The sequence below is a fragment of the Phodopus roborovskii genome, unplaced genomic scaffold, assembly GCF_943737965.1.
Source record: "Phodopus roborovskii unplaced genomic scaffold, PHOROB, whole genome shotgun sequence".
Classification (NCBI taxonomy): Eukaryota; Metazoa; Chordata; class Mammalia; order Rodentia; family Cricetidae; genus Phodopus; species Phodopus roborovskii.
The window spans coordinates 39348-67258 of NW_026125138.1; the positions used below are offsets into that span (position 1 = coordinate 39348).

At 44.4% G+C, this 27911-nt stretch overlaps 1 protein-coding gene across 6 annotated transcripts in view; it reads left to right on the forward strand.

The window, feature by feature from the left end:
• The window catches only part of LOC127226091 (vacuolar protein sorting-associated protein 26A), a 59088-nt gene that overhangs the window by 2683 nt on the left and 28494 nt on the right, over positions 1-27911 (forward strand). The window contains exon 1 of one of the 6 annotated variants that reach the window (XM_051189956.1): positions 8415-8569. The exons of 2 other annotated variants lie outside the window; for them this stretch is intronic. In XM_051189956.1, coding sequence (XP_051045913.1) covers positions 8567-8569 — 3 coding nt within the window. In that variant the 5' untranslated portion in view covers positions 8415-8566. Of the gene's footprint in view, positions 1-8414; positions 8570-8824; positions 8845-27390; positions 27546-27680; positions 27820-27911 lie in introns of those variants that run through there. 3 more of the 6 variants (XM_051189974.1, XM_051189949.1, XM_051189931.1) reach the window with 3 other exon arrangements.

The window sequence follows — 27911 nt, forward strand, 5'->3', positions numbered from 1 at the left end:
AGAAGGAGGAGGAGGAGGAAGAAGAAGGCATTAAAATGCATTGAACATGGGCCTCTGCAAAGGCTTGTGTTGACTGGCTTTACAATCTTTCATCTCATTTGAATCAGGAACTCAGTACTATAGTGGTACTCACATTTGAAACACAGTTAACTGAGAACCAGAGTGGTACTAAGTGGTGACAGCCTACTCTTCTCGAGTGCAGGCGTACATAGGCAGAACTCTGTATAAAGTCTTTAAAAAAATGTTAAAGACATGGGCTGAAGAGGTGGCTCATCGGTTAAAAGTGCCTGTTGCTCTTATCGAGGACACACACTCACATATTCACACACTCATACAATTAAAAGAAATTAATTGGAGATACTGTGGGGGGCTGGAGAGAATCCCAGGGGTTGGCTCCAGTCCTGGGGGGCTGTCACACACTAAGTAAGCTCTTATTCCATGACTGACCTATACTCCCAGCATACTCCTTCATAATTATATGTTTCCTATGCTGTAAATACTTTCTACCAAAACATTCACTACCCTTTGATGCGTATGCTGTGACAAGTGATTCTCTGAAGTGTTTCCTCCTCTTCCATCTTGGGCTGTCAAGCTTCTCTCCCTCCTTTGCAGGGAGGACTTTTAGCATGCTCCTCCTTGCTGGGTGATTAGAGCTTCACTCGTGTGAGTTAGCATGTCCTTGGGTGGGGAGAAGATGAGCTACCCAAAGGTGGTGTGGTACTTCTCACCAGCTTCAGCCTCATTAAAGTGCATCACAACACATGTATCTCATGACTTTCAGAGGTGTCGTGCAGCTGCAGTCCAAATATATGAGGCAAAGTCCGGAGGCAGAGGCTGGAAGATGTCTGTGCTATCCTGGTTTATGTAGAATTTCCAGGCCAGCCATGGCTACAGTGAGAGATGCTGTCTAAAAGTACAAAACAGAACAAAAAATCCAAAAGCAGTGGCAAGAAGCTCTGATCTCCAAATGGGGGCCTTCAAGATGGCTTAGTGGGTAATGACACCAAGCCTGATGACCTGACTTAAATCCCTGAAAGCCATGTGGTAGGAGGAGAGAACTGACTCCTAAGAATTGCTCTTTACCTTCAGTTGTGTGCTTTAGTGTGCAATGCTCCCCTCCCCCAAGTCAGTCAATGCAATGTAGGTATAAAACATTTAAATTAGTCAGGTGGTGGTGGTGCATACCTTTAACTCCCAGCACTCAGGAGATAGAGGCAGGTGGATCTCTGAGTTCAAGACTAGTTCATTCTACATAGTTCTAGAACAGCCAGTCTACATAGTGGTACCATGTCTCAGAAAAGAACAACAACAACAAGAAAATATTAAGAGTTCTAGAACAGCCGGGGGATATGGTACAAGCCTGTGTACAAAAGGAGTTAATATCAGTGTCTGGCATTATGTTCAGGTCTTCAGATGAATCTTCTTTAATTTTTGTTACAAACTTAGGATAACACTGAACTTCAGTTTATAACACAAGTTTAGAGATCAAGGTTTTAGAACTAACTTGAGGCAAAGCTGAGCCTGTTGTCCCAGCTGCTCATTCCCATATTTATTCTATTCTATTTAAACACTATTTCTTTTTTTTTTTTTTTCTTTTTTGTTCGTTTATTTCTGGTGTGTGTGTGTGTGTGTGTGTGTGTGTGTGTGTGTGTGTGTGTGTGTGTAGTGTGGTGTGTGTATGTATGAGTGTGTTTAAATCCAAGGGCAACTTGTCACTTCTCTCTGTCATGAAAGTCCTGGGGAATCTAACTCCGATCACCAGGCTCAGCACCAACTACCTTTACCCACTGAATCTCCCTGCTGGCCCTGTTGTACTCTTTAGCCAGCTACTATTGTAAAAAACTGCCATGAAAATGAAAGTGCCTGACACAGGTCATAGGCATTGTTGGACATAAAACCTCTGACCTTCTGCCAAACTTAGAATCCATTTAATTATCCAGGCAGTAGTGGCAAATGCCTTTAATCCCACCACTTGTGAGGTAGAGGCAGGCAGGTCTCTTTGAGTTCCAGGCAAGCCTGGAGAGTTCAAGGACAGCCAAGGATACATAGAGACACACTGTCTCGAAAAAGAATGAAAGAGTTCATTTAACTTGTTAGAGACAGAGTGTAATCATTCTGATGAGGCCATGTGAGAGATACTTACTGCCCACATGGGTTCCTTGTTTGAACAGGTTACCCTGCTCGGAGAGCCAGGTACCAGTGGGTACGATGCAGTCCTGATAGCATCTCTGCAAACTGCTTGGAGCAGAAGGGACCACTGTTTGATCTAAACGCAGATGGATCCAACAACATCGACCCTCCAATGACCAATCCTATTCTGTAAGTGGATTTGTGTCTGATCTCACAGAAGTGCTGGATTGTTTCTTTTCAGCTGCCTGCTGTAGTAGCTCTGTTTTGTAATTCACATTAGGGAAAGGTTGCCACATGAGCTGAATGAAGCATGAGATGTGGCAAAACACATGGGTTCATTAGGTGTTAGTAAGGTTTTATTGTGGTGGCAGGGACAAACATTGAAAACTATTCCCCCAACATACATTAAAATGATTGAACATAGTTTTATTTATGCAAATATAGAGTTTATATATTAAAATCCAGTTAGGTTTTTTTCCCCCTGAGACAGAATTTTAATATGTGCCCTGGCTGAGCTAGAATCTTAGAATCTTCTCTGTACATCAGGTTGTACTTGAAATCACAGAGATCAGCCTACTTCTCTCTGCCTCTGAATGCTGGAATTAAAGGAGTGTGCCACCCTATTGGCAGGCACATCAGCACTTCCTAGAAGGGATGCTTATGCTTGCCCCCTACGGCAACACATACACTTGGACTCCCTACTTCTCTCCTCAGCCCAGAGTATTTGGTTATGGAGACAAATCTGTTGATTGTGTCTCTATTTTTAGGTTACTTGATCACCTCACTGCCTTTAAAAATGATTGACTCATCACTTCTTTCAAAGCCCCTTTATGGAGGCTTCCACCATCTACCTTCTCCTGGCTATTGGCTTTCAGTAGCTACCTTCTCTTTTGCTCATTTTAAACATGTGTTGTGTCCTTGCCCTGTCACAAGCCTTTGTGTTCCCTCAAGGTGACCTCTGCCTGCTCCACACCTTTCAGTCCCATCTGTATGCCAGTAGCTGCCACCTCTGCATCCAGCTCTCTCTGATTTATCGGGCTGAGCAGCTTCCTGGGTTCATTTGATGACATTTCACATTTCCTGTCCCTGCACTCCCTACCATTTTCCTGATTGCTGTCCAGATTTGCCAAGGATGGGTGACACCATTTCTCTGCTCTGGCTTTTGTGTGGCCTTTGGGATGAGTTGTGTGTCTGACCAACCTACTGAACTCAGCCCTGGCATCTTCCCCATTTAGCTCAAGAGTTTATATTTATGAGAGAAGATTTAATGTTTATGTTCTGGCAAGGCTAATAACCTCTTCTTGGTGTGGTGGCTTACACCTTTACTTCTAGCACTTGGGGGCAGAGGCAGATGGATCTCTGAGTTCTGGGCCAGCCTGGGATATACAAATGAGACCCTGTTTAAAAAAACAAAAACAAAACATTTAAAAAGAGCTAGGCACGTAGGTACACACTTGTAAATAAGTATAGCCTGTAGAAGGCTGAGGCAAGAGAGTCAAGAGCCTGAGACCTGCTTGGCCTTCAAAATGACATACTACCTATCTCAGAAGAACAAAGAAAGAACACAAATCTTCATTTCAGCACTATGTTAGATCATGAGAAGTTCTGTGGAAACTTCAATTAGGAAACAGTGACATCTGTCTAGAATGATTTCATGGTGTACCCTGTCTTTAAGGAGAAACTATCAAGAGTTTTTATCGTTAAAAAAAAAAAACACACACACACACAGGATTTTAGTAGTTGGTGATATGAACAATGAAGGATGTTTACCTATGTCTGCTTCTTTGGGTAAATACAGAATCAGTGAGGGCAGTGAATGAATAGATTAAATATAAGCAAACATGGAGACAGAAGGGTTGGTTTATTGTTTTTCTGTTAAAGACATCTATTTTTAATAATTTACTTATTTTTATTTTATGTGTATTGGTGTTTTTGCCTGCATGTGTGTGTGTGTGTGTGTGTGTGTGTGTGTGTGTGTGTGTGTGTGTGTATACAGGATGTCAGATCTTGGAGTTACAGATGGTTGTTAGGTGCCATGTGGGTCCTGTCCTCTGGAAGATCAGTCAGTGCTCTTAACCACTGAGCCATCTCTCCAGCCCAAGATTTATCTGTTTTCATTTCATATGTATGAGTGTTTGCCTGCATGTATGTGCAGGCATCACATGCATGCCTGGTGATGGGGGAGGCCAGATGGATGAAGGTGTCAGATTCTGAAACTGGAGTTACAGTGGTTGGGAGCCTCCATGTGGTGCTGGGAACTGAACCCAGGTCCTCTGCAAGAGCAGGAATCACTCTTAACCAGTGTGTTGTCTCTTTATTCTGGCTTTTTGTTTTGAAACATTGAAGTTGGTTTTATCTCTTGACTTTGAACAACCGGGTGCCTAAATTTATTTTCATATTCCCATTCTACTCCCCATTATTCTCCCTACCCTTATCCCATTTTTACTTTTTTTTTTTGAGGAGGGGCTCAGATAGCTCATGCTGGCTGCAATTCACCATGGATCCAAGGATGACTTTAAGCTTCTGATCCTGCAGCCTTACTGCTGAAAGTGGCAGTCTTGTGTTACTTCAGGCATAGCTTATTTCTTTATATTTAAATATTGGAATTACATTATTTATCAGTAGATCTGGACTTTTCTTTTTTATATTACAGGATGAGAGGATTCCCAAATGATTTCTTCCCTATTATTGATGACTATTCTGGGTCGGGCTCAGGTTCTGGTTCTGGTTCCGGTTCCGGCTCCGGCTCCGGCTCCGGGTCTGGCTCAGGAAGTGGCTTCCTAGGTGACATGGAGTGGGAATACCAGCCAGCAGCTGAAAGCGATGATGTCTTTTTCAACTATAAGCCTTTCGACAGGGTGCTCCACGAGAAAAACCAAGAGCAATCAGAAGATTTTATTATATGAAAATGGACGTTTCTGTTTCCCCACCTCCACAAAGAACAATGTATTCGGTATAGTTGTGTACCATGCTTAGATGGTGAGTCTTGGGATAAAGAGTTTTACAGAAAATTTTAAATGCCTGCAAAGACTCTTAAATCCTGTTACCCTTTCCTCATGAATTCTTTAGGAATCACACTTTAATGCTGTTACCGCTCTAGAGAATATCTGCATTTGTATGTGTGTTAATTCAACATTATTGAAATTAACTCACACCCCCGTCATTACTACAAGTTTTAAAAGTCATGTTTTTAAAAATTCAGTTTGAAGAGAAAATTGATGAACAGTATTTCATACCTAAATAGTGTCCAGGAACTCAACTCAGATTGAGAATTACAGAAATACTCCTTTTATGATTAAAAAATGAAATAAAATGAAACCGTGACCTCCTATAGTGGCTATGTGACATGATTTACAGTGATGACGTCTGCTGTGCCATGGCCATCAGATGTGATGGAGAAGCAGTAAATGTTGTTTATCTAAAAATGTTGTGGGTTGTACAGTTTAGAGACTTGACACCTCAAGTTTCACATAGTGTGGTCTCAATGCCTCACAGTGCTTGGCCTTTTCCTATATGTCTGTTGAATTTCAAATGTTACTCCGTTAAAGCAAAGATATAACCAAAGGGGTGGGGGGAACTGCTTTTTCTAGTCCAGGAAATAGTTATGTTTAAAATAATTTTCTTTTAAAATGTGTGTATATTGAGGTACATAAGCTATTGTGAGTCTGGAGAAATGGCTCAGTGGTTAAGTGCACTGGTTGCTCTTGCAGTGGACCCGGGTAAGTTCCCAGAACTCACATGGCATCTCACAGCAGGGGATCTGATGTCACTTTCTGGCTTCCATGGACACCAGGCATGCACATGGTGCACATGCATGCATATAGGCAAAAAGACTCATGCACTGTTCCCATTGTGAGAGTCCCGCTGAACTTTAAGCATGACACTTTAATCAATGTATATATGCCAAGAGATGAGAGCCAAAAGAGTAATGGAGATGATCATGGGATGGGACAGCTGCAAAGCTGAAAGGATACAGGGCATCAGGTATCTAGGGAGGTTCCTCCTAATAGTTCACCTTTTTAGCCAAGGGCCAAACCATTGGGAATATTTGTGACCATTCCCAATATGGTGATGCAAACACAGATGAGTGTGATACATTTTTATTATACATGTTTTCTCCCAAATCAATAACAATTATAAACGGAATGCTAAGACAGCAGAGACAAGGGGGGAATGGTTGTGCAGATGCTGTTTGTTGCTATTGTCTCAGTATATCACTCACTGTCTAAAATATTCATATATTTATTTCTTATGGTGTTCTGTCTTCTATCATGTGTACTGAACCAGGGTTTCTCATTCTTGTCATTAGTGGCATTTTGTGAAAGATATCTTTCTTTCCTTATTTTCTTCCTCTGTCTGTCTGTTTCTCTCTCTCTCTCTCTCTTTATTTCTGTGTGTGGTTGAATTGGTGATTGAACCTAAGGCTCTGTCACTAGCTACACCCCAAACCTCTGGACAGGCTTTCTTTGTTGCAAGGGGGTGCCCTGTTTATTGTGGAATGTTAGGCTATGTCCCCAGCCCCTCTCCATGAGATACTCAGTAGTTCTATTCTCCTAGATGGCAAGTAAAAATACCCCCAAACATTTCCAAATGATCACCTGGGAAAAGTCATCCCCTCTTTAGAACTGTTTTGTGGAACAGATGATCAATTAGTGGCTTAAGTCTCATCAGTACAATTGCAACCTTTGAAATCATTACCTATCCCAGGAGTTATCAGTGTTTTACAGAAGCCAGGCATGGTGGCACAGGTCTTTATTCCCAGGACTTCCTAAAGGGAGGCAGGTGAGTTCATGGCTATTCTGGTCTCTCTAGTGAGTTCCAGGCCAGGCAGGGCTACAAAGTGAGACACTGTTAAAAACAAACAAACAAACAAAACACAAAACAGGAAATCTGTTAAAAAAAAAAAAAAAAGAAACAAACAAACAAAAAACAAAACATAAGTATCATAATCCTTCAATTCTTTAATATGAAATTGCTTTTAAAAGTATTTTCTGGAGGCTGGAGAGATGGCTCAGAGGTAAGAGCACTGCCTGCTCTTCCAGAGGTGCTAAATTCAATTCCCAGCAACCACATGGTGGCTCACAACCATCTATTGAGATCTGGTGCCCTCTTCTGGCTTGCAGAGATACATGTATGCATAAAAAAAAAAAAAAAAAAAAAAAAATAATCCCAGCACTTGGAGGCAGAGGCAAGTGGATCTGAGTTCAAGACCAGCCTGGTCTACAGAGCTAGTTCCAGGACAGCCAGAGCTGTTATACAGAGAAAGCCTGTCTCAAAAAACCAAAGGGGGAAAAATTCTTAGCCCAGCCATATATAATTTTATTTTTATTTCATGTGCATTGCTGTTTTGCCTGCATGTATGTCTGTTTGAGGGTGCCAGATCCCCTGGAACTGGAATTTGCAGATAGTAGTGAGCTGCCATGGTAGTAGTGGGTGCTGGGAATTGAAGCAGGGTCCTGTGGAAGAGCAGTCAGTGCTCTCAACCGCTGAGCCATCTCTCCAGCCCGAGACCGTGTCTGAAAAAAAAAAAACACAAAACAATTTGTGGAGAAACAGCTAATTTCCAGTATTTGGACTCTGTCACGATTAGACCATAGTCTCATATCAACTTTTAAGCATTTTAGACTTGCAGACCTGACTGACACTCCTGCTTCCCAAGTTAAGTTTTGTTATGATGGGAGAATGCCTCTCCCCCCCCCCGCCCCGCCCCCGGAATTTGAGTAAAGGTTCAGCTCCGAAGATTTCGTAAAATTATTCATTCATCTTTAGATATTGTAGGCCGCCACGATAGTGCTGTGATCACGTGTTTTACACTCTGTGAACTTGCTCCTGAGCCCAGCCTCTCCTGCTTGTAGGGATGGGTCATCAGCTCTCCCTGTCCTGCAATAGGTGTGCTCTTAAGATTAGTTTTCCTTCTTATTGGTCTCCTTTGAGGCGGAAACTCCAACAAAAGAGCGGGTGAAGCGGGAAACCGCTTCAGGTGAGATAAGGTGCGAAGGTCGGAAACGCAGCAAGCCAGCAAGGACACGCGTCCCGCACAAACGCTTGCTTCCTTCGGAGCCCCTCCGACTTCCTAGGGAAGAAGAAATGGGTGTGCCGGGGGAGGAGTTCCGCAGCGCGAGGCTCATCTTGTGACCGCTCCTGAGTTGAAGGACTGGAAGATCGCTCTCCGATCCCTCCCCACCCGACGTCACCCACAGCGACCACGCCTCCCAACTGAGGGGCGGAGCAAAGAAACCCCGCCTCTAAACGGCCTTCCCGCAGGGCCGGGCCTCCCTGGGGCGGGGCCGGAGTGGAGGAGGGCGGAGAGGAAAAGGAGTGGTCACGTGCGGCTGGTGGCCCACGGTCACGTGACGGGCGGCGGGGCGCAGGCGTCCAGGCTGGGAGTTCTCCTGAGGAAAAGCCTAGTGAAGTGGGGGACCCGGCGGCAGCGACGATGGTGAGTGCGCGGCGGTCTGTGCGGCCGTCTCCCGCGGGGTCTCGGTGCGCGTGGCGGGACTCCAACGGCGAGCGCGGCTCCGAGCCTGCGAGGAAGGAGCGCAGAGCGGTGAGGCCTGACGCTGCCCTGTCCCGGCCAGGCCTGAGCACCTGCGGCCGGTCGCACTGTCCTGGTCATGTCGGAGCCTCTGCCCGCCTTCCTCGACCGGCTTTGGGGGCCGTGGCTGGGCCCCCGCAGCCCGCCCAGCCCGGAGCCCCGCGGCCTCGCCTTCCAAGGTAGCCGAGGACAGCCGGTGCCCAGACCCTCAGTTCCGGACTCTGGCCATACCTGCTCCCACCTTCCTCGTCCCGAGCTCGATAGAGTCCGCTTCTCTTCATTAAGCTGGATGTGGGTGGGGACTTTCTGTCTGGGATTTCATGACCCCGGTGGAGGCTTTTGGCATTTGTAGACTAGGATTGGGGAAAAGAGAAAGGGTGTGGGATCGGGGACTCTCACTTATCTCCAGACAGCGATTTAAGCACTTGGTTTCACTTCCTTCCCCTTCCTTCCCTAAGCGGTTTCTACAACTTAGCGCTTTGGGATGTTGCAATGCCTTGGGAGCTAGGGAGGGAGGAAGATCAGAGCACTTAACTTAACCACACTTAATGGGGAGCACCACTGCGCACGATAGTGTTTAACTGTGTGCCCGCAGCCTGCTTTGGATCGGAGCTCCTTTGGCTCCTGTTTAGCCGGTACACCCTGAGGGTGCCACCTGCTCTCCCTAAGCTCACCGGTTCCGATAAACTGTTTGAGGCTTTTAGCTTAGACCAAGATAACCGAACCGGGTCTATTTTAAAAACGTCGCTTTGATTAAATAATTCAAAAGTCAGAAATCGTGTTGCTTTCGCTAGAGGTAGGGGGAGGGGCAAGAGGGAGGTTCATCTGGGAGCGTTTTCTTAAACACGTATTTTGAGTGAGCCCAGGGACAGATAAACAGCACTAGGCTATCTGCCTGCTCCCTTGCAGCAACAGACTAAGCAGTTAACCGTTTGTTCGGACAATTAGTTTAAAATGGAAATAACTAAGAAGGCACTATTTGGATGTTAGGGAACCCTTCTTTCATTGCCCTTTAATTTGATTATAACTTTTTGGTTGTATTTGTAAGTAGTCCTTCTAGTTGTGTGCAAGAGCAATTTATTTTTATTTTCAAGGTATTGGCCAAACAAGCGAAATTATAAATATGCTTTAAAACCTTGAAATGGCCACACATGTATGTATGAGAATTTGCTGTTTCATTGTGTGTGGGCTCCCTGAGTCCCTTTTCCCTTTTTTCCCCTTTAGTGAAAATTTTTTTTTCATATATATTTTGATTGTTTTTCCTTTCCCTCAAGTTCTCTTTCTTTACATTTCCCATAGTAGGCGAATTTTCCTAAGTGGGAGACAAGAAAGTTTGTTACATTTTTAGGTATCCACGTGTAATTTTGTCAATAGTGAGATTTTAAGTAAGACACAACTCCTTTTCTTTCCATCTTCTGTTTTTTAGTGTTTGTGTTTTCTTTTTTTAGCTTAATTTTTGTTTTTAATCAAGGTCTTGCAATGTGGACCTTGTTGGCCTGATATTTCCTGTGTGTGTAGCCCAAATGGGTCTTGAATGTGTGGTAATTCTGTTGACTCAAGCTTTCAAGTTCTGAGATGGTGGGGATTAGCCCATCTGCAGCCCATAAGACCTAAGAGTTTGAATTAGTATATTAATTGCAAGTATTTGTCCTGAAATTAGCACCAGCTTTCAGAAAACTTTCCCGATTCACAAATATCCTGAAATCTGGGAGGGATCTTTCTATTTCAGAGGTTTGTTTTGCTCTCTGCCACAGTTACAGTTTTTGTTTTGTTTTTGATAATGGAAAGGTGTGGTTGTTGAGTGAGATGCCCTCTTATTTATGGACTGCTGATATATCTCAGAGGAAGGGCACCTGGCAGAGGATGCTTGAAGCCCTAGGTTTATCGCAACCCTGTAACAGAAGCAAAATCTAGTTAGCTTTTCAGTAGAACTTTCTTTAGATCATATTTCTCTCAGCATGAATGGCATCATCCACTCGCAGAGGGGACTGCCCTGTCCCATCTAGTAGCCAGCAGCTTCCTGTGCCTACAGAACACTTGAAGTATGCTGAGTCTAGACAAACATGTGAGTTCAAATATACACGCAATGTGTAAGACTTGGTTTAAAACAGTATAAAATACCCTACCTTAACTTTTATCTTGATTCTGTTAAATGGTGAGCATATTTTAATATGATCAACAAATATGTATTTAGTTTTTATGCTTTTTTAACTTAAAAAAAGTATGGCTGCTAAAGAAGAAAAGAAGTCAAAAAGAAAAGCTATGCTTCTGAAACAATCAGCCTCACTGGAGTTAGCACAGTATTTATTAGCCATGCTAGTCTAGGCAGGTGAGTGGGAAGACATAGCCCTCTGCTGGACAGCAGACTGCATTGTTTTCCAGTCCAGATACAAAGTCACAGCTAGCTAGATGCCTCAGAGGAAAATCAAGAAGGAGAAGGAGAAGGGGGAGGAGAGAATGAGTAGAAGAAGTAGAAGGAGGAGGAGGAGGAGGAGGAAGAAGAAGAAGGCATTAAAATGCATTGAACATGGGCCTCTGCAAAGGCTTGTGTTGACTGGCTTTACAATCTTTCATCTCATTTGAATCAGGAACTCAGTACTATAGTGGTACTCACATTTGAAACACAGTTAACTGAGAACCAGAGTGGTACTAAGTGGTGACAGCCTACTCTTCTCGAGTGCAGGCGTACATAGGCAGAACTCTGTATAAAGTCTTTAAAAAATGTTAAAGACATGGGCTGAAGAGGTGGCTCATCGGTTAAAAGTGCCTGTTGCTCTTATCGAGGACACACACTCACATATTCACACACTCATACAATTAAAAGAAATTAATTGGAGATACTGTGGGGGGCTGGAGAGAATCCCAGGGGTTGGCTCCAGTCCTGGGGGGCTGTCACACACTAAGTAAGCTCTTATTCCATGACTGACCTATACTCCCAGCATACTCCTTCATAATTATATGTTTCCTATGCTGTAAATACTTTCTACCAAAACATTCACTACCCTTTGATGCGTATGCTGTGACAAGTGATTCTCTGAAGTGTTTCCTCCTCTTCCATCTTGGGCTGTCAAGCTTCTCTCCCTCCTTTGCAGGAGGACTTTTAGCATGCTCCTCCTTGCTGGGTGATTAGAGCTTCACTCGTGTGAGTTAGCATGTCCTTGGGTGGGGAGAAGATGAGCTACCCAAAGGTGGTGTGGTACTTCTCACCAGCTTCAGCCTCATTAAAGTGCATCACAACACATGTATCTCATGACTTTCAGAGGTGTCGTGCAGCTGCAGTCCAAATATATGAGGCAAAGTCCGGAGGCAGAGGCTGGAAGATGTCTGTGCTATCCTGGTTTATGTAGAATTTCCAGGCCAGCCATGGCTACAGTGAGAGATGCTGTCTAAAAGTACAAAACAGAACAAAAAATCCAAAAGCAGTGGCAAGAAGCTCTGATCTCCAAATGGGGGCCTTCAAGATGGCTTAGTGGGTAATGACACCAAGCCTGATGACCTGACTTAAATCCCTGAAAGCCATGTGGTAGGAGGAGAGAACTGACTCCTAAGAATTGCTCTTTACCTTCAGTTGTGTGCTTTAGTGTGCAATGCTCCCCTCCCCCAAGTCAGTCAATGCAATGTAGGTATAAAACATTTAAATTAGTCAGGTGGTGGTGGTGCATACCTTTAACTCACAGCACTTGGGAAGCAGAGGCAGGAGGATCTGTGTTTGAGGCCTACCTGGTGTATAGAGCAAGTTTTAGCAGATCAGTCAGGGCCACATAGAGAATATCTTGGGGGAGGGGAGGGGGAATGGAATGAATCTAACTTTTTAGATACAAAGTGTAATAATTTTTTTGTTATTGTTTCTTCCTGTAATAGCCCTAATTATCCTTGAACTAGCTCTAAGATCAGACTGGCCTCCAACTCACAGTGATCTCCTTGGCTCTACTTCAAAAATGTTGGGAGGAAAGGTGGTTGACACCACTGCCCAACCAGAATGTAATCATTCTGATGAGGCCATGTGAGAGATACTTACTGTTCACATGGGTTCCTTGTTTGAACAGGTTACCCTGCATAGAGAGCCAGGTACCAGTGGGTACAATGCAGTCCTGATAGCATCTCTGTGTGGCATAAGCGCAGATGGATCCAACAACATCGACCCTCCAATGACCAATCCTGTTCTGTAAGTGGATTTGTGTCTGATCTCACAGAAGTGTTGATTGTTTCTTTTCAGCCCCCTGCTGTGGTAGCTCTGTTTGTCGAGCGCTATCGCCTTGCCTGCAAGAACGATGCTCAACAGGATTCTTCTGCAGCTATGTAGCTATGTTTATTGCATGGCTCATCACAGCAAGTTGAGGGAAGACCCCAAAGGAGGAAAAAGGCACTGCTTATATATGCTTTAGGGAGTCGTGTCCTAAACTGATAGGTGCAGCCCGCAAAGCTCGTGACGGTCACCCCATGACGGGGATCACGCATGTGCATTGTCAACCTTCGGGTGGAAAAACAACCGAGGCTTGCTGGCTCATGGACAGGAAACCGGCACCATCTTCAGGAGTGGCACCGGTGGCTCTCTACATCTCCCCCTTTTTTGTTTTATAAACGCAACAGGCAGGGGTAGTGGTCTGATCTCCAGTAACGAGATGGACATTGTAATGACCCTGAATCCTGGTAGTCAGCCAAGTCAGTGCCATACCTGTCCGGCATGTTTTCCCTGGAGGCGGGGCCTTGGCCACCAACCCATATGCAGCCAGACTTGCCCTTCTCGGAGCTGCTCATGGCCAGAGTCAACCCGGAGTGCAGTGCTAAGCCAAACAACCTGAGCGTGAAGAATTTATTACAGTAGGCTAAACTAAAGAAGCACCTGTCTGCGTACAATGGGAAAAAACCCCGCAGAGCGTTAGGGCTGTTTCTGGTAAAAAAAAAAAAAAAAAAAAAAAAAAAAAAATGGACACCCTAACTTGGTGCAATGTCATAGAAGACTCAGGGTGCAAGGGCTGTCCTATTGGACAATTAATGTCCATTTTTTAACATGCTTAGCCACACAGTGGGAGAGGAGCCTATCTCCATAGCAGCTAGGGCTTGAAGGATAACCACTTTGTCATGTGTCTGTTGAGCACGTAGCTTACACACCAACCAGAGCAGGAGCACCACCCCACCACATAACAGCAGGCCAAACCCCATTACACCCGCCCACTCCTTAAAGTGGGAAAAAGCGGTGGAGATCCAGGAGAATGATCCTTCTGATAGAGAGGCGTCCACACAGGTGGAATTCACATGGACGATGGCCATTCGGAGTTAGTCCATCAGGCTATCAAATTCTCCTGTCCATTCACCTAAAAGATACTGAAAAAGTTGTTTAGAAAGGTTTGCATCTCTTGTATAATTTTCATATTGTACATTGGTGACACATAAACTGGAATATTTCCATTGACAGCCCAGTTGGGCTAGCTGCCAGAGTGTGTCAATTTGTTCCTGCACCAAATCAATTCTCTGATTGACTACTATCAATCCTCCTTTTAATTGTGAATCAATGGAGGCCTGTATATCAAGGGACTGAGCCATAACAGACGACAAATTATTCAAACTATAAGCTGTCTGTGCTGATTGGTTCAGGGCCACAGCAGCAGTTGCAGCTCCAGTCGCTGCAAGGGATATGGCAGTCACAAGGGCTGCAGTGATGCCAAAATCCCGTTTTTGGTGGAACAGGGTTAAGGTATTGGGAGCCTCTACTGGAACTGGGATCCTCCTGGGCATGCGAACAATCATTATCAAAGGGAAGAAAAGGCAAATCTAATCTCTCATTAGTTGTAAAAAGGCGTGGGAATACTCGTGCATCATGATGACTGGGCATGGGTTTAGGAAACACCGACAGTATTCCCCATCTGGGTTCCGCTGATATTCGCGGAGGATTCACAAGGAGTATCATCAACCACAGGAGCCACAGGAGCATCTTCTTGAGGGATGGTTGTCACTCTTCGAGATAATTGCTCTGGTACCCAAATTGGATTTTCTCCATCCTGTGGAAAAACACAAATAGCTCCCCTGGATCTTATTAAGATAGGATCCGGGCCTTTCCATGTACCTGAGAGCACATCTTTCCATTTGACTTGTTCTTTTGGAGGTATAGGCCAGAGGCCATGTCTATCAGCCGCTGAATGACCATTAAAATCCAAATTTAAAAAATTTAAGGAGTGAAAAAGATATGGCAGCTTTTGGTGGGAGAGAGGGCATTTCCTCTATTCCCCCTTTTTGTTTTATTAGATAAGATTTGAGCGTCCGATTGACGCGTTCCACAATGCCTTGCCCTTATGGATTATAAGGTAGACCAGTGAGGTGTTTGACACCCATCTGTTGACAAAAATGCTTAAATTTTTCAGAAGTATATGCAGGTCCATTATCTGCCTTCAATATTTGAGGCATGCCCCAAGCACTCCAGGCTTCGAGGAAGTGCTGGATGACATGAGAGGCCTTTCCCTGTTAGTGGGGAGGCATGGATAATACCTGAGCAGGTATCCACAGAAACATGTAAATATTTCATTTTTCCAAAAGATGACACACGAGTGACATCCATTTGCCATATTTGTAGAGGCTGAAGGCCTCGTGGGTTAATGCCCACATGAGGTGCTGGAAGAAATTCAGAACAATTTTTGCATTGCAAGACTATTTCCCATGCTGATGCTCTGGAAATAGAAAAACGCTTGCACAGGGTTTCTGATGTTACATGAAATAATGAATGAAATTTAGTGGCTGCTTCTATAGGATCTAAAATAGCAAAAGCTACTGCTCGAGTGGCCAAATCTGCCAGATTATTCCCTTGTGCCATTGGCCCGGGCAGACCTGAATGGGCACGGATGTGGGTAATGAAAACAGGATATTGTCTTGCTAATAAACATTTTTGGATCTCCTTAAACATCTCAGCCACTGTACTAGAAAGCTTAATTAATCCAGGTAATTCTAAGGTTTTAACAGCATTGACTACATAAACAGAGTCAGAGACCACATTCAAAGGTCCAGGAAACACCTTTAATACCTCCAAAACTATGTTACATTCCACCATTTGTGGGGAGTCTGGTGCATATCTGTGAGTGGTAACAACTCCATGTACATAAGCCCCTATTCCTGTTTTTGATCCATCTGTATACACTATCTCCCCATCAGGGAGAGGCATGGCACTTACCATTTTTGGAAAAATCAAAGGATGTGTTCTAGCAAATGTTAATAAAGGATGTTTGGGATAATGGTTATCAAAAGTTCCTAAGAAGGTAGAAGCAAGAATTGCCCAATCATCACTCATAGCACATAGGGTCTGAATTTGTTCCATATTATAAGGCGTAATAATTTGCGTAGGAAACTCCCCCAAATGGGTAAGAGCCGTTTTTAAGCCCTTCAGGGCAATTTTTGCAACAGCAGTTGGATAATATTCTATAGTTTTTGCTGGGGAAGCTTGAGGGTGTATCCAAATTAATGGACCATTTTGCCATAAGACTGCAGTTGGCAGCAAAGCGGTCTGTAACACACAAAGATCAAAAGGCTCCTGCGCTGAGATTCTAACTAATTGTGCTGCAGCGATTGCCTGCTCCACCTTATGGAGAGCTTCCGCAGCTGCAGGAGATAGGGTTCTTAATGAAGTCAATTGTGGATCCCCTTCAAGCACATCAAACAATGATTTTAACTCTGCTGTGGGTATTTTTAAATAAGGCCGTAGCCAATTAATATCTCCTAGTAATTTTTGAAAATCATTCAAAGTTTTAACATGATCTTTTCTAATCTTTTGAGGTTGTATAATCTCTGGTCACACAACAGCCCCTAAGAACTGCCCTACTTCCGACCTTTGTACTTTCTCTAGCTATGCTCAGACCATATTTCTCCAACCATTTTACCAAATCTGCATAAGCCTTTTCAAGCTTTCTCATTATTCCCACAAAGAAGAATATCATCCATATAATGAATAATTCTTAGAGAAATATATTTTTCCTTAACTGGTGCTAATGCCTGTTGTACATAAAGTTGACACATGGTGGGGCTATTGGCCATGTCTTGGGGCAACACCTTCCATTGAAACCTCTCATCTGGTCCCTCATGATTAATGGCCGGTAAAGTGAAGGCAAATCTAGCTCTATCTTGCTCAAACAATGGAATAGAGAAAAAACAATCCTTAATATCTATTATAATAACTTGCCAATGCTTAGGTAAAGCTGATAAAAGTGGAAGGCCCCGTTGGACTGGGCCAAACAGTTGCATTTGTGCATTAATGGCTCTGAGGTCATGAAGCAATCTCCACTTTCCAGATTTCTTCTTGATAACAAAAATAGGAATATTCCAAGGAGAGTTGAATCCTTCCAAATGTCCCAAATCTAATTGCTCTTTTACTAATTGATAAGCGGCCTCTAATTTCTCCTGTGAAAGTGGCCATTGAGGTACCCATATTGCCGCTTCAGTTATCCATGGTATGGGCATCCGTTCCCCAACATCCCCTAGGAAAAACCCAATCCTGCACAATCATTTTTTGAAATGACTTGAACAGGTTCTTTAATGCCTTGATACTGCTTTCCTATCCCTAGCCCTGGTATATATCCCTTATCATCATATTTTGTGCAGAGATGGAATATTCATTCATTAATTTTAATCCTAAAGCGTTTAAAATATCTCTTCCCCATAGATTTACCGGCAAGGGAAGAACATAGGGGGCAAACAACCCTGACTGACCTTCTGGTGCCTTCCATCTTAGGGATTTAGAGCTGATAGCAGGAGTGGCTTCATACCCTAGTCCCTGCAATGAATGTTCTGATTGGGTTATTGGCCATTTTGAAGGCCACCAGGAGGTGGCAATGATACTTTTATCAGCTCCTGTGTCCAAAATTCCCTGAAAATTCTTTCCTTCTATATTTAATGTTAATGTTGGTCTGGTATCAAGATCAACTGCAAGATAAACAGAATCAAATTTATCTGAGTGGCCAAATCCTTCTGCCCCTCTGTTTCGTTTAATGGCCCCAAAATCCTCATGACAACTAGGAAGAATAAGTAACTGTGCTATGCAATCACCCACGAAGATGGGAAAAATTCCGCATGGCGATGAGCACATGATCTTGAGTTGTCCCTCATAATCTTGATCTATAACTCCAGGATGGACAATTAAACCTTTTAGGGTGGTAGATGACCTTCCTAGTAATAGTCCTACTGTGTTTTTTGGCAGAGGGCTTGAAAAATCAGAAGGAACAGGTTGTACACCCATTGGGGGGGGGGTCAAGACAGTTCTAGTGGTGGCACGGAGGTCCAATCCTGCAGAACCTGCAGTGGCTCTCCGTGGGGCTTCCTCCTTTCTAGGCTCGGGGAGCTCGTCGCCCCATATATTTGAGGGCCCTGAGGGCGGGGGCCCCACAGGGCGTTTTTTGGCTCAGGCAACGGTTTACCATTAATGTCTTTGACTGATTTACATTCATTTGCCCAGTGTTTGCCTTTTTTACATCGGTGGGGGGGGGGGGGACAGATTCCTGGCATCCTCTTAGGTCCTGACATGCACTCCCTACAATTCTTTTGTATATGTCCCATTTTGCCACATTGAAAACAAGTCTTGTTCTTGTCCGCCATATTGCCCTTTCTTTGGTCCTTGTAAAATGGTGGCCGCCAGCCCTGCATTGGTCAAAGAACCTCCTATTTCTCTACAAGCCTTAAGCCAAGCTTGTAAGCCTTTTCCTTTCCAAGGAGTTATGGCTTGTCTACATTCCTTGGTGCATTGTTCATAAACTAGTTGTTCTATTAAGGGCATAGCCTGTTCTTGATCTCCAAAAATCCTTCCTGCGGCCTCCATCATACGCGCTACAAAGTCTGAAAATGGTTCATTTGGTCCCTGAATAACTTTTGTAAGGTTCCCTGATACTTCCTCTATTAGGTAGTGCCTTCCAGGCCTTAACAGCACATGTGTTAATCTGAATATAGACCTCTAAAGGATACACTGTCTGATTATTTGTCCATTGTCCTTGTCCAGTGAGCATTTCAAATGCCCAAGCGGGCTGCCCCGCTGCCGCGTTAGCACGGGCTTGTGATTGACTCAAATCATGCCATATGGCCTTCCATTCTAAGTATTGTCCCATAGTGAGACAAGCCTTCACAACGAACATCCAGTCCGAGGGAGTCATGGCCACTGCGGACAGTCTTTCTATTTGCAACAGAGTGTAGTTTGCGCTGATACCATAAGTGGGAACAGACTCTACCAATTCTTTAACCTGTTTATGCTCAAGAGGGTGATGGGCACGATTCCCATCTTCCTCGAACACAGGAAACATCCGGGTTATCTCATGTCTGGTTTCAGGTGAGCAAAAGGAGTATTTACATTCCTTCTCTGCATAAGGAGGAGGCGCAGTAGGGACTAATGGGCTCTGCTCTTGATTTCGCTCTTACTAGACGCGGACCTGGCCCATATCTGTTCGTATCGTGTAGCCTCCTCCTCCAAATCTTCCTCCTCAGAGGGCGATAGTTCCTCTTCCGAGGGGTGACTGGAAAGCTCTAAAGCCTCCAATTCCTCTAAAGGATAAAGATGTTTTTTCTTTCCTCCGCGAGATGGATCCGTCTCGCGGGGCCCTTTCACTTTCTCTTTATTATGTTTTTTCTTTTTACGTGCACCCATCTTTTCTTCATGTTCTGCTTCTGACATGCTTTCTTGAAAATCTGATAATGGCCTAGTGCCTGCTTTTAGCTGCCCATCATGTGCTTCCTCAAAACAAAACAAACACAGTAAAAACAAGCAGGCAACCAAACGCACAATAATCAACCCTTCAATGGCAGGATCAAGCCCAAACAGTAGCATGACTATCAGAACTCACCTTATTTGTTACCTTTGTGCCACAGTTCTGAATCCTCTCCAGTCTCCTGAAGGGTCCCCCATGTGCTGTTGATGTCAGGTTCCCAGGTTCGGCCCCACTTGTTGAGCGCTATCGCCTTGCCTGCAAGAACGATGCTCAACAACAGGATTCTTCTGCAGCTATGTTTATTGCATGGCTCATCACAGCAAGTTGAGGGAAGACCCCAAAGGAGGAAAAAGGCACTGCTTACATATGCTTTAGGGAGTCGTGTCCTAAACTGATAGGTGCAGCCCGCAAAGCTCGTGACGGTCACCCCATGACGAGGATCACACATGTGCATTGTCAACCTTCGGGTGGAAAAACAACCGAGGCTTGCTGGCTCATGGACAGGAAACCGGCGCCATCTTCGGGAGTGGCACTGGTGGCTCTCTACATCGGTTTTGTAATTCACATTAGGGAAAGGTTGCCACATGAGCTGAATGAAGCATGAGATGTGGCAAAACACATGGGTTCATTATGTGTTAGTAAAGTTTTCTTGTGGGAGAACTATTCTCCCAACATTTATTGAAAGTGATTGAATATAGTCTATTTATGCAAATATAATATTTATATATGAAAGTCTAGTCGCCCTTTTTTTTGTTGTTGTTTTATTGTTTGTTTGTTTTTCCAGACAGGTTTCTCTGTAGCTTTAGTGTGTCCTGGAACTAACTCTGTAGACCAGGCTGACCTCGAACTCACAGAGATCGGCCTGCCTCCTGAGTGCTGGAATTAAAGGCATGCTCTACCAAAGCCTGACTTTTCTCTCTCTCTCTCTCTCTCTCTTTCTTTCTTTCTTTCTTTTGTTGTTTTTTTTTTTTTTTTTTTTTTTGAGCTGCCCTGGCTAGCTCTGAACTTGCTATGTAAATCACCTTGGGCTTGAAGTCAAAGATCAGCCTATGTTTTTCTCCTTCTGAGTGCTGTGATTAAAGGTGTGTTCCCCAGGGCTAACTTTTTGTTTGTTTGTGCTGAATTGAAACATATTTATTAGATACTGAAATTAACTTTTTTTCTTTATCTTTTCTTTAATCAGTGTTTATTCAGTTTTACTTTGTGATTGACTTGTCCCTCAAGATGTTCTAGAGAAACAATAATACATAAATAAATACTGTAAGGACCAAAAGCTGGCTATATTCCTCTAAAATGGTTAAACTTCAGCAGGATGGTTATGAATTCAAGTCTAGATGGGGCTACACAGTAAGACTTTGTCTCAAGTCATCTACAATTTAGGGGTAGCCTGCTTTTTTTTTCGTGTGTGTGTGTGTGTGTGTGTGTGTGTGTGGGTGTGGGCAGGTTCACTTACCTTGTGAACATACCTCTAGGGATATGTGGAGGTTGGAGGACAATTTACAGGAATATCCTGTTGTCTAGGGAAGAGAAGGTAAGTCATCAGGTTTGATGGCAGGTACCTTTATGTAATGAGCCATCTTGCTGGCTAGTGTGGGAAGGTGCCTATTGGTCATCCGTGGTTCTTTTGTTGTCTCCGGTTGACTCCCCTTCTCTACTGCTCCATGTTTAAGCAACTCTCCTTGGGTTAAATATTCAGAGTTTTCCTGTAACCTATACCCACCACCTTGTCTCAGACTTGTATTTTGCAGGTGCCTCTCTGAGTTCAGCATCTCCTTCCATCAGTATGTAGACATAGTCTAGGACTTCTTCACATTAGACAGACCCCCACCAACTCTGTACATTGTACATTTATAGCTACTTCCCCACTCTGCTCTTCATTATATCAGTTTTTTGTTTTTATTTTTTATTTATTTTTTTAACAAAAGGTGTCATCTCAGTATATAAGAATGTCTGGCCTAGAACTCTGTAGACAAGGCTGGCTGTGAACTCATAGCCCTCCTCTGCCTCTGAATGCTGGAATTAAAGGAGTGTGCCACCCTATTGGCAGGCACATCAGCACTTCCTAGAAGGGATGCTTATGCTTGCCCCCTACGGCAACACATACACTTGGACTCCCTGCTTCTCTCCTCAGCCCAGAGTATTTGGTTATGGAGACACATCTGTTGATTGTGTCTCTATTTTTAGGTTACTTGATCACCTCACTGCCTTTAAAAATGATTGACTCATCACTTCTTTCAAAGCCCCTTTATGGAGGCTTCTACCATCTACCTTCTCCTGGCTATTGGCTTTCAGTAGCTACCTTTTCTTTTGCTCATTTTAAACATGTGTTGTGTCCTTGCCCTGTCACAAGCCTTTGTGTTCCCTCAAGGTGACCTCTGCCTGCTCCACACCTTTCAGTCCCATCTGTATGCCAGTAGCTGCCACCTCTGCATCCAGCTCTCTCTGATCTATCGGGCTGAGCAGCTTCCTGGGTTCATTTGATGACATTTCACATTTCCTGTCCCTGCACTCCCTACCATTTTCCTGATTGCTGTCCAGATTTGCCAAGGATGGGTGACACCATTTCTCTGCTCTGGCTTTTGTGTGGCCTTTGGGATGAGTTGTGTGTCTGACCAACCTACTGAACTCAGCCCTGGCATCTTCCCCATTTAGCTCAAGAGTTTATATTTATGAGAGAAGATTTAATGTTTATGTTCTGGCAAGACTAATAACCTCTTCTTGGTGTGGTGGCTTACACCTTTACTTCTAGCACTTGGGGGCAGAGGCAGATGGATCTCTGAGTTCTGGGCCAGCCTGGGATATACAAATGAGACCCTGTTTAAAAAAAAACAAAAACAAAACATTTAAAAAGAGCTAGGCACGTAGGTACACACTTGTAAATAAGTATAGCCTGTAGAAGGCTGAGGCAAGAGAGTCAAGAGCCTGAGACCTGCTTGGCCTTCAAAATGACATACTACCTATCTCAGAAGAACAAAGAAAGAACACAAATCTTCATTTCAGCACTATGTTAGATCATGAGAAGTTCTGTGGAAACTTCAATTAGGAAACAGTGACATCTGTCTAGAATGATTTCATGGTGTACCCTGTCTTTAAGGAGAAACTATCAAGAGTTTTTATCGTTAAAAAAAAAAAAAAAACACACACACACACACACAGGATTTTAGTAGTTGGTGATATGAACAATGAAGGATGTTTACCTATGTCTGCTTCTTTGGGTAAATACAGAATCAGTGAGGGCAGTGAATGAATAGATTAAATATAAGCAAACATGGAGACAGAAGGGTTGGTTTATTGTTTTTCTGTTAAAGACATCTATTTTTAATAATTTACTTATTTTTATTTTATGTGTATTGGTGTTTTTGCCTGCATATGTGTGTGTGTGTGTGTGTGTGTGTGTGTGTGTGTGTGTGTGTGTGTATACAGGATGTCAGATCTTGGAGTTACAGATGGTTGTTAGGTGCCATGTGGGTCCTGTCCTCTGGAAGATCAGTCAGTGCTCTTAACCACTGAGCCATCTCTCCAGCCCAAGATTTATCTGTTTTCATTTCGTATGTATGAGTGCTTGCCTGCATGTATGCCTGGTGATGGGGGAGGCCAGATGGATGAAGGTGTCAGATTCTGAAACTGGAGTTACAGTGGTTGGGAGCCTCCATGTGGTGCTGGGAACTGAACCCAGGTCCTCTGCAAGAGCAGGAATCACTCTTAACCAGTGTGTTGTCTCTTTATTCTGGCTTTTTGTTTTGAAACATTGAAGTTGGTTTTATCTCTTGACTTTGAACAACCGGGTGCCTAAATTTATTTTCATATTCCCATTCTACTCCCCCATTATTCTCCCTACCCTTATCCCATTTTTATTTTATTTTTTTGAGGAAGGGCTCAGATAGCTCATGCTGGCTGCAATTCACCATGGATCCAAGGATGACTTTAAGCTTCAGATCCTGCAGCCTTCACTGCTGAAAGTGGCAGTCTTGTGTTACTTCAGGCATAGCTTATTTCTTTATATTTAAATATTGGAATTACATTATTTATCAGTAGATCTGGACATTATTTTCTTTCTTTCTTTTTTTTTTTTTTTTTTTTTTTTTTTTGTTTTTTAGGGTGAGAAGAGTCCAAATGATTTCGTTTCTGTTTCTGAAGACTATTCTGGAACAGGCTCCAACTCTGGCTCTGCCTCGGGTTTTCTTTCGGGCTCCTGCTCAGGCTCTGGCATGGGCTTAGGTCCTCGTTCTGATTCTCCCTCGGGCTCAGGATCCGGTTCGGGATCAGGCTCTGGCTCTGGTTCCGGATCAGGCTCTGGCTCCGGCTCGGGTTCTGGATCTGGCTCCGGCTCTGGCTCGGGTTCTGGATCTGGCTCCGGCTCTGGCTCGGGTTCTGGATCTGGATCTGGATCTGGCTCCGGTTCGGGTTCTGGATCCGGCTCCGGTTCCGGCTCGGGTTCAGGATCAGGCTCCGGCTCGGGTTCTGGTTCCGGCTCAGGCCCGGGCTCTGGCTAGGGTTCTGGTTCCGGCTCCGGCTCTGGCTCAGGAAGTGGCTTCCTAGGTGACATGGAGTGGGAATACCAGCCAGCAGCTGAAAGCGATGATGTCTTTTTCAACTATAAGCCTTTCGACAGGGTGCTCCACGAGAAAAACCAAGAGCAATCAGAAGATTTTATTATATGAAAATGGACGTTTCTGTTTCCCCACCTCCACAAAGAACAATGTATTCGGTATAGTTGTGTACCATGCTTAGATGGTGAGTCTTGGAATAAAGAGTTTTACAGAAAATTTTAAATGCCTGCAAAGACTCTTAAATCCTGTTACCCTTTCCTCATGAATTCTTTAGGAATCACACTTTAATGCTGTTACCGCTCTAGAGAATATCTGCATTTGTATGCGTGTTAATTCAACATTATTGAAATTAACTCACACCCCTGTCATTACTACAAGTTTTAAAAGTCATGTTTTTAAAAATTCAGTTTGAAGAGAAAATTGATGAACAGTATTTCATACCTAAATAGTGTCCAGGAACTCAAGTCAGATTGAGAATTACAGAAATACTCCTTTTATGATTAAAAAATGAAATAAAATGAAACAGTGACCTCCTATAGTGGCTATGTGACATGATTTACAGTGATGACGTCTGCTGTGCCATGGCCATCAGATGTGATGGAGAAGCAGTAAATGTTGTTTATCTAAAAATGTTGTGGGTTGTACAGTTAGAGACTTGACACCTCAAGTTTCACATAGTGTGGTCTCAATGCCTCACAGTGCTTGGCCTTTTCCTATATGTCTGTTGAATTTCAAATGTTACTCCGTTAAAGCAAAGATATAACCAAAGGGGTGGGGGGAACTGCTTTTTCTAGTCCAGGAAATAGTTATGTTTAAAATAATTTTCTTTTAAAATGTGTGTATATTGAGGTACATAAGCTATTGTGAGTCTGGAGAAATGGCTCAGTGGTTAAGTGCACTGGTTGCTCTTGCAGTGGACCCGGGTAAGTTCCCAGAACTCACACGGCATCTCACAGCAGGGGATCTGATGTCACTTTCTGGCTTCCATGGACACCAGGCGTGCACATGGTGCACATGCATGCATACAGGCAAAAAGACTCATGCACTGTTCCCATTGTGAGAGTCCCGCTGAACTTTAAGCATGACACTTTAATCAATGTATGTATGCCAAGAGATGAGAGCCAAAAGTAGGACTTACACTCAGAGTAATGGAGATGATCATGGGATGGGACAGCTGCAAAGCTGAAAGGATACAGGGCATCAGGTATCTAGGGAGGTTCCTCCTAATAGTTCACCTTTTTAGCCAAGGGCCAAACCATTGGGAGTATTTGTGACCATTCCCAATATGGTGATGCAAACACAGATGAGTGTGATACATTTTTATTATACATGTTTTCTCCCAAATCAATAACAATTATAAACGGAATGCTAAGACAGCAGAGACAAGGGGGGAATGGTTGTGCAGAAGCGGTTTGATGCTATTGTCTCAGTATATCACTCACTGTCTAAAATATTCATATATTTATTTCTTATGGTGTTCTGTCTTCTATCATGTGTACTGAACCAGGGTTTCTCATTCTTGTCATTAGTGGCATTTTGTGAAAGATATCTTTCTTTCCTTATTTTCTTCCTCTGTCTGTCTGTTTCTCTCTCTCTCTCTCTCTTTATTTCTGTGTGTGGTTGAATTGGTGATTGAACCTAAGGCTCTGTCACTAGCTACACCCCAAACCTCTGGACAGGCTTTCTTTGTTGCAAGGGGGTGCCCTGTTTATTGTGGAATGTTAGGCTATGTCCCCAGCCCCTCTCCATGAGATACTCAGTAGTTCTATTCTCCTAGATGGCAAGTAAAAATACCCCCAAACATTTCCAAATGATCACCTGGGAAAAGTCATCCCCTCTTTAGAACTGTTTTGTGGAACAGATGATCAATTAGTGGCTTAAGTCTCATCAGTACAATTGCAACCTTTGAAATCATTACCTATCCCAGGAGTTATCAGTGTTTTACAGAAGCCAGGCATGGTGGCACAGGTCTTTATTCCCAGGACTTCCTAAAGGGAGGCAGGTGAGTTCATGGCTATTCTGGTCTCTCTAGTGAGTTCCAGGCCAGGCAGGGCTACAAAGTGAGACACTGTTAAAAACAAACAAACAAACAAAACACAAAACAGGAAATCTGTAAAAAAAAAAAAAAAGAAACAAACAAACAAAAAACAAAACATAAGTATCATAATCCTTCAATTCTTTAATATGAAATTGCTTTTAAAAGTATTTTCTGGAGGCTGGAGAGATGGCTCAGAGGTAAGAGCACTGCCTGCTCTTCCAGAGGTGCTAAATTCAATTCCCAGCAACCACATGGTGGCTCACAACCATCTATTGAGATCTGGTGCCCTCTTCTGGCTTGCAGAGATACATGTATGCATAAAAAAAAAAAAAAAAAAAAAAAAAAAATAATCCCAGCACTTGGAGGCAGAGGCAAGTGGATCTGAGTTCAAGACCAGCCTGGTCTACAGAGCTAGTTCCAGGACAGCCAGAGCTGTTATACAGAGAAAGCCTGTCTCAAAAAACCAAAGGGGGAAAAATTCTTAGCCCAGCCATATATAATTTTATTTTTATTTCATGTGCATTGCTGTTTTGCCTGCATGTATGTCTGTTTGAGGGTGCCAGATCCCCTGGAACTGGAATTTGCAGATAGTAGTGAGCTGCCATGGTAGTAGTGGGTGCTGGGAATTGAAGCAGGGTCCTGTGGAAGAGCAGTCAGTGCTCTCAACCGCTGAGCCATCTCTCCAGCCCGAGACCGTGTCTGAAAAAAAAAAAAAACACAAAACAATTTGTGGAGAAACAGCTAATTTCCAGTATTTGGACTCTGTCACGATTAGACCATAGTCTCATATCAACTTTTAAGCATTTTAGACTTGCAGACCTGACTGACACTCCTGCTTCCCAAGTTAAGTTTTGTTATGATGGGAGAATGCCTCTCCCCCCCCCCCGCCCCGCCCCCGGAATTTGAGTAAAGGTTCAGCTCCGAAGATTTCGTAAAATTATTCATTCATCTTTAGATATTGTAGGCCGCCACGATAGTGCTGTGATCACGTGTTTTACACTCTGTGAACTTGCTCCTGAGCCCAGCCTCTCCTGCTTGTAGGGATGGGTCATCAGCTCTCCCTGTCCTGCAATAGGTGTGCTCTTAAGATTAGTTTTCCTTCTTATTGGTCTCCTTTGAGGCGGAAACTCCAACAAAAGAGCGGGTGAAGCGGGAAACCGCTTCAGGTGAGATAAGGTGCGAAGGTCGGAAACGCAGCAAGCCAGCAAGGACACGCGTCCCGCACAAACGCTTGCTTCCTTCGGAGCCCCTCCGACTTCCTAGGGAAGAAGAAATGGGTGTGCCGGGGGGAGGAGTTCCGCAGCGCGAGGCTCATCTTGTGACCGCTCCTGAGTTGAAGGACTGGAAGATCGCTCTCCGATCCCTCCCACCCGACGTCACCCACAGCGACCACGCCTCCCAACTGAGGGGCGGAGCAAAGAAACCCCGCCTCTAAACGGCCTTCCCGCAGGGCCGGGCCTCCCTGGGGCGGGGCCGGAGTGGAGGAGGGCGGAGAGGAAAAGGAGTGGTCACGTGCGGCTGGTGGCCCACGGTCACGTGACGGGCGGCGGGGCGCAGGCGTCCAGGCTGGGAGTTCTCCTGAGGAAAAGCCTAGTGAAGTGGGGGACCCGGCGGCAGCGACGATGGTGAGTGCGCGGCGGTCTGTGCGGCCGTCTCCCGCGGGGTCTCGGTGCGCGTGGCGGGACTCCAACGGCGAGCGCGGCTCCGAGCCTGCGAGGAAGGAGCGCAGAGCGGTGAGGCCTGACGCTGCCCTGTCCCGGCCAGGCCTGAGCACCTGCGGCCGGTCGCACTGTCCTGGTCATGTCGGAGCCTCTGCCCGCCTTCCTCGACCGGCTTTGGGGGCCGTGGCTGGGCCCCCGCAGCCCGCCCAGCCGGAGCCCCGCGGCCTCGCCTTCCAAGGTAGCCGAGGACAGCCGGTGCCCAGACCCTCAGTTCCGGACTCTGGCCATACCTGCTCCCACCTTCCTCGTCCCGAGCTCGATAGAGTCCGC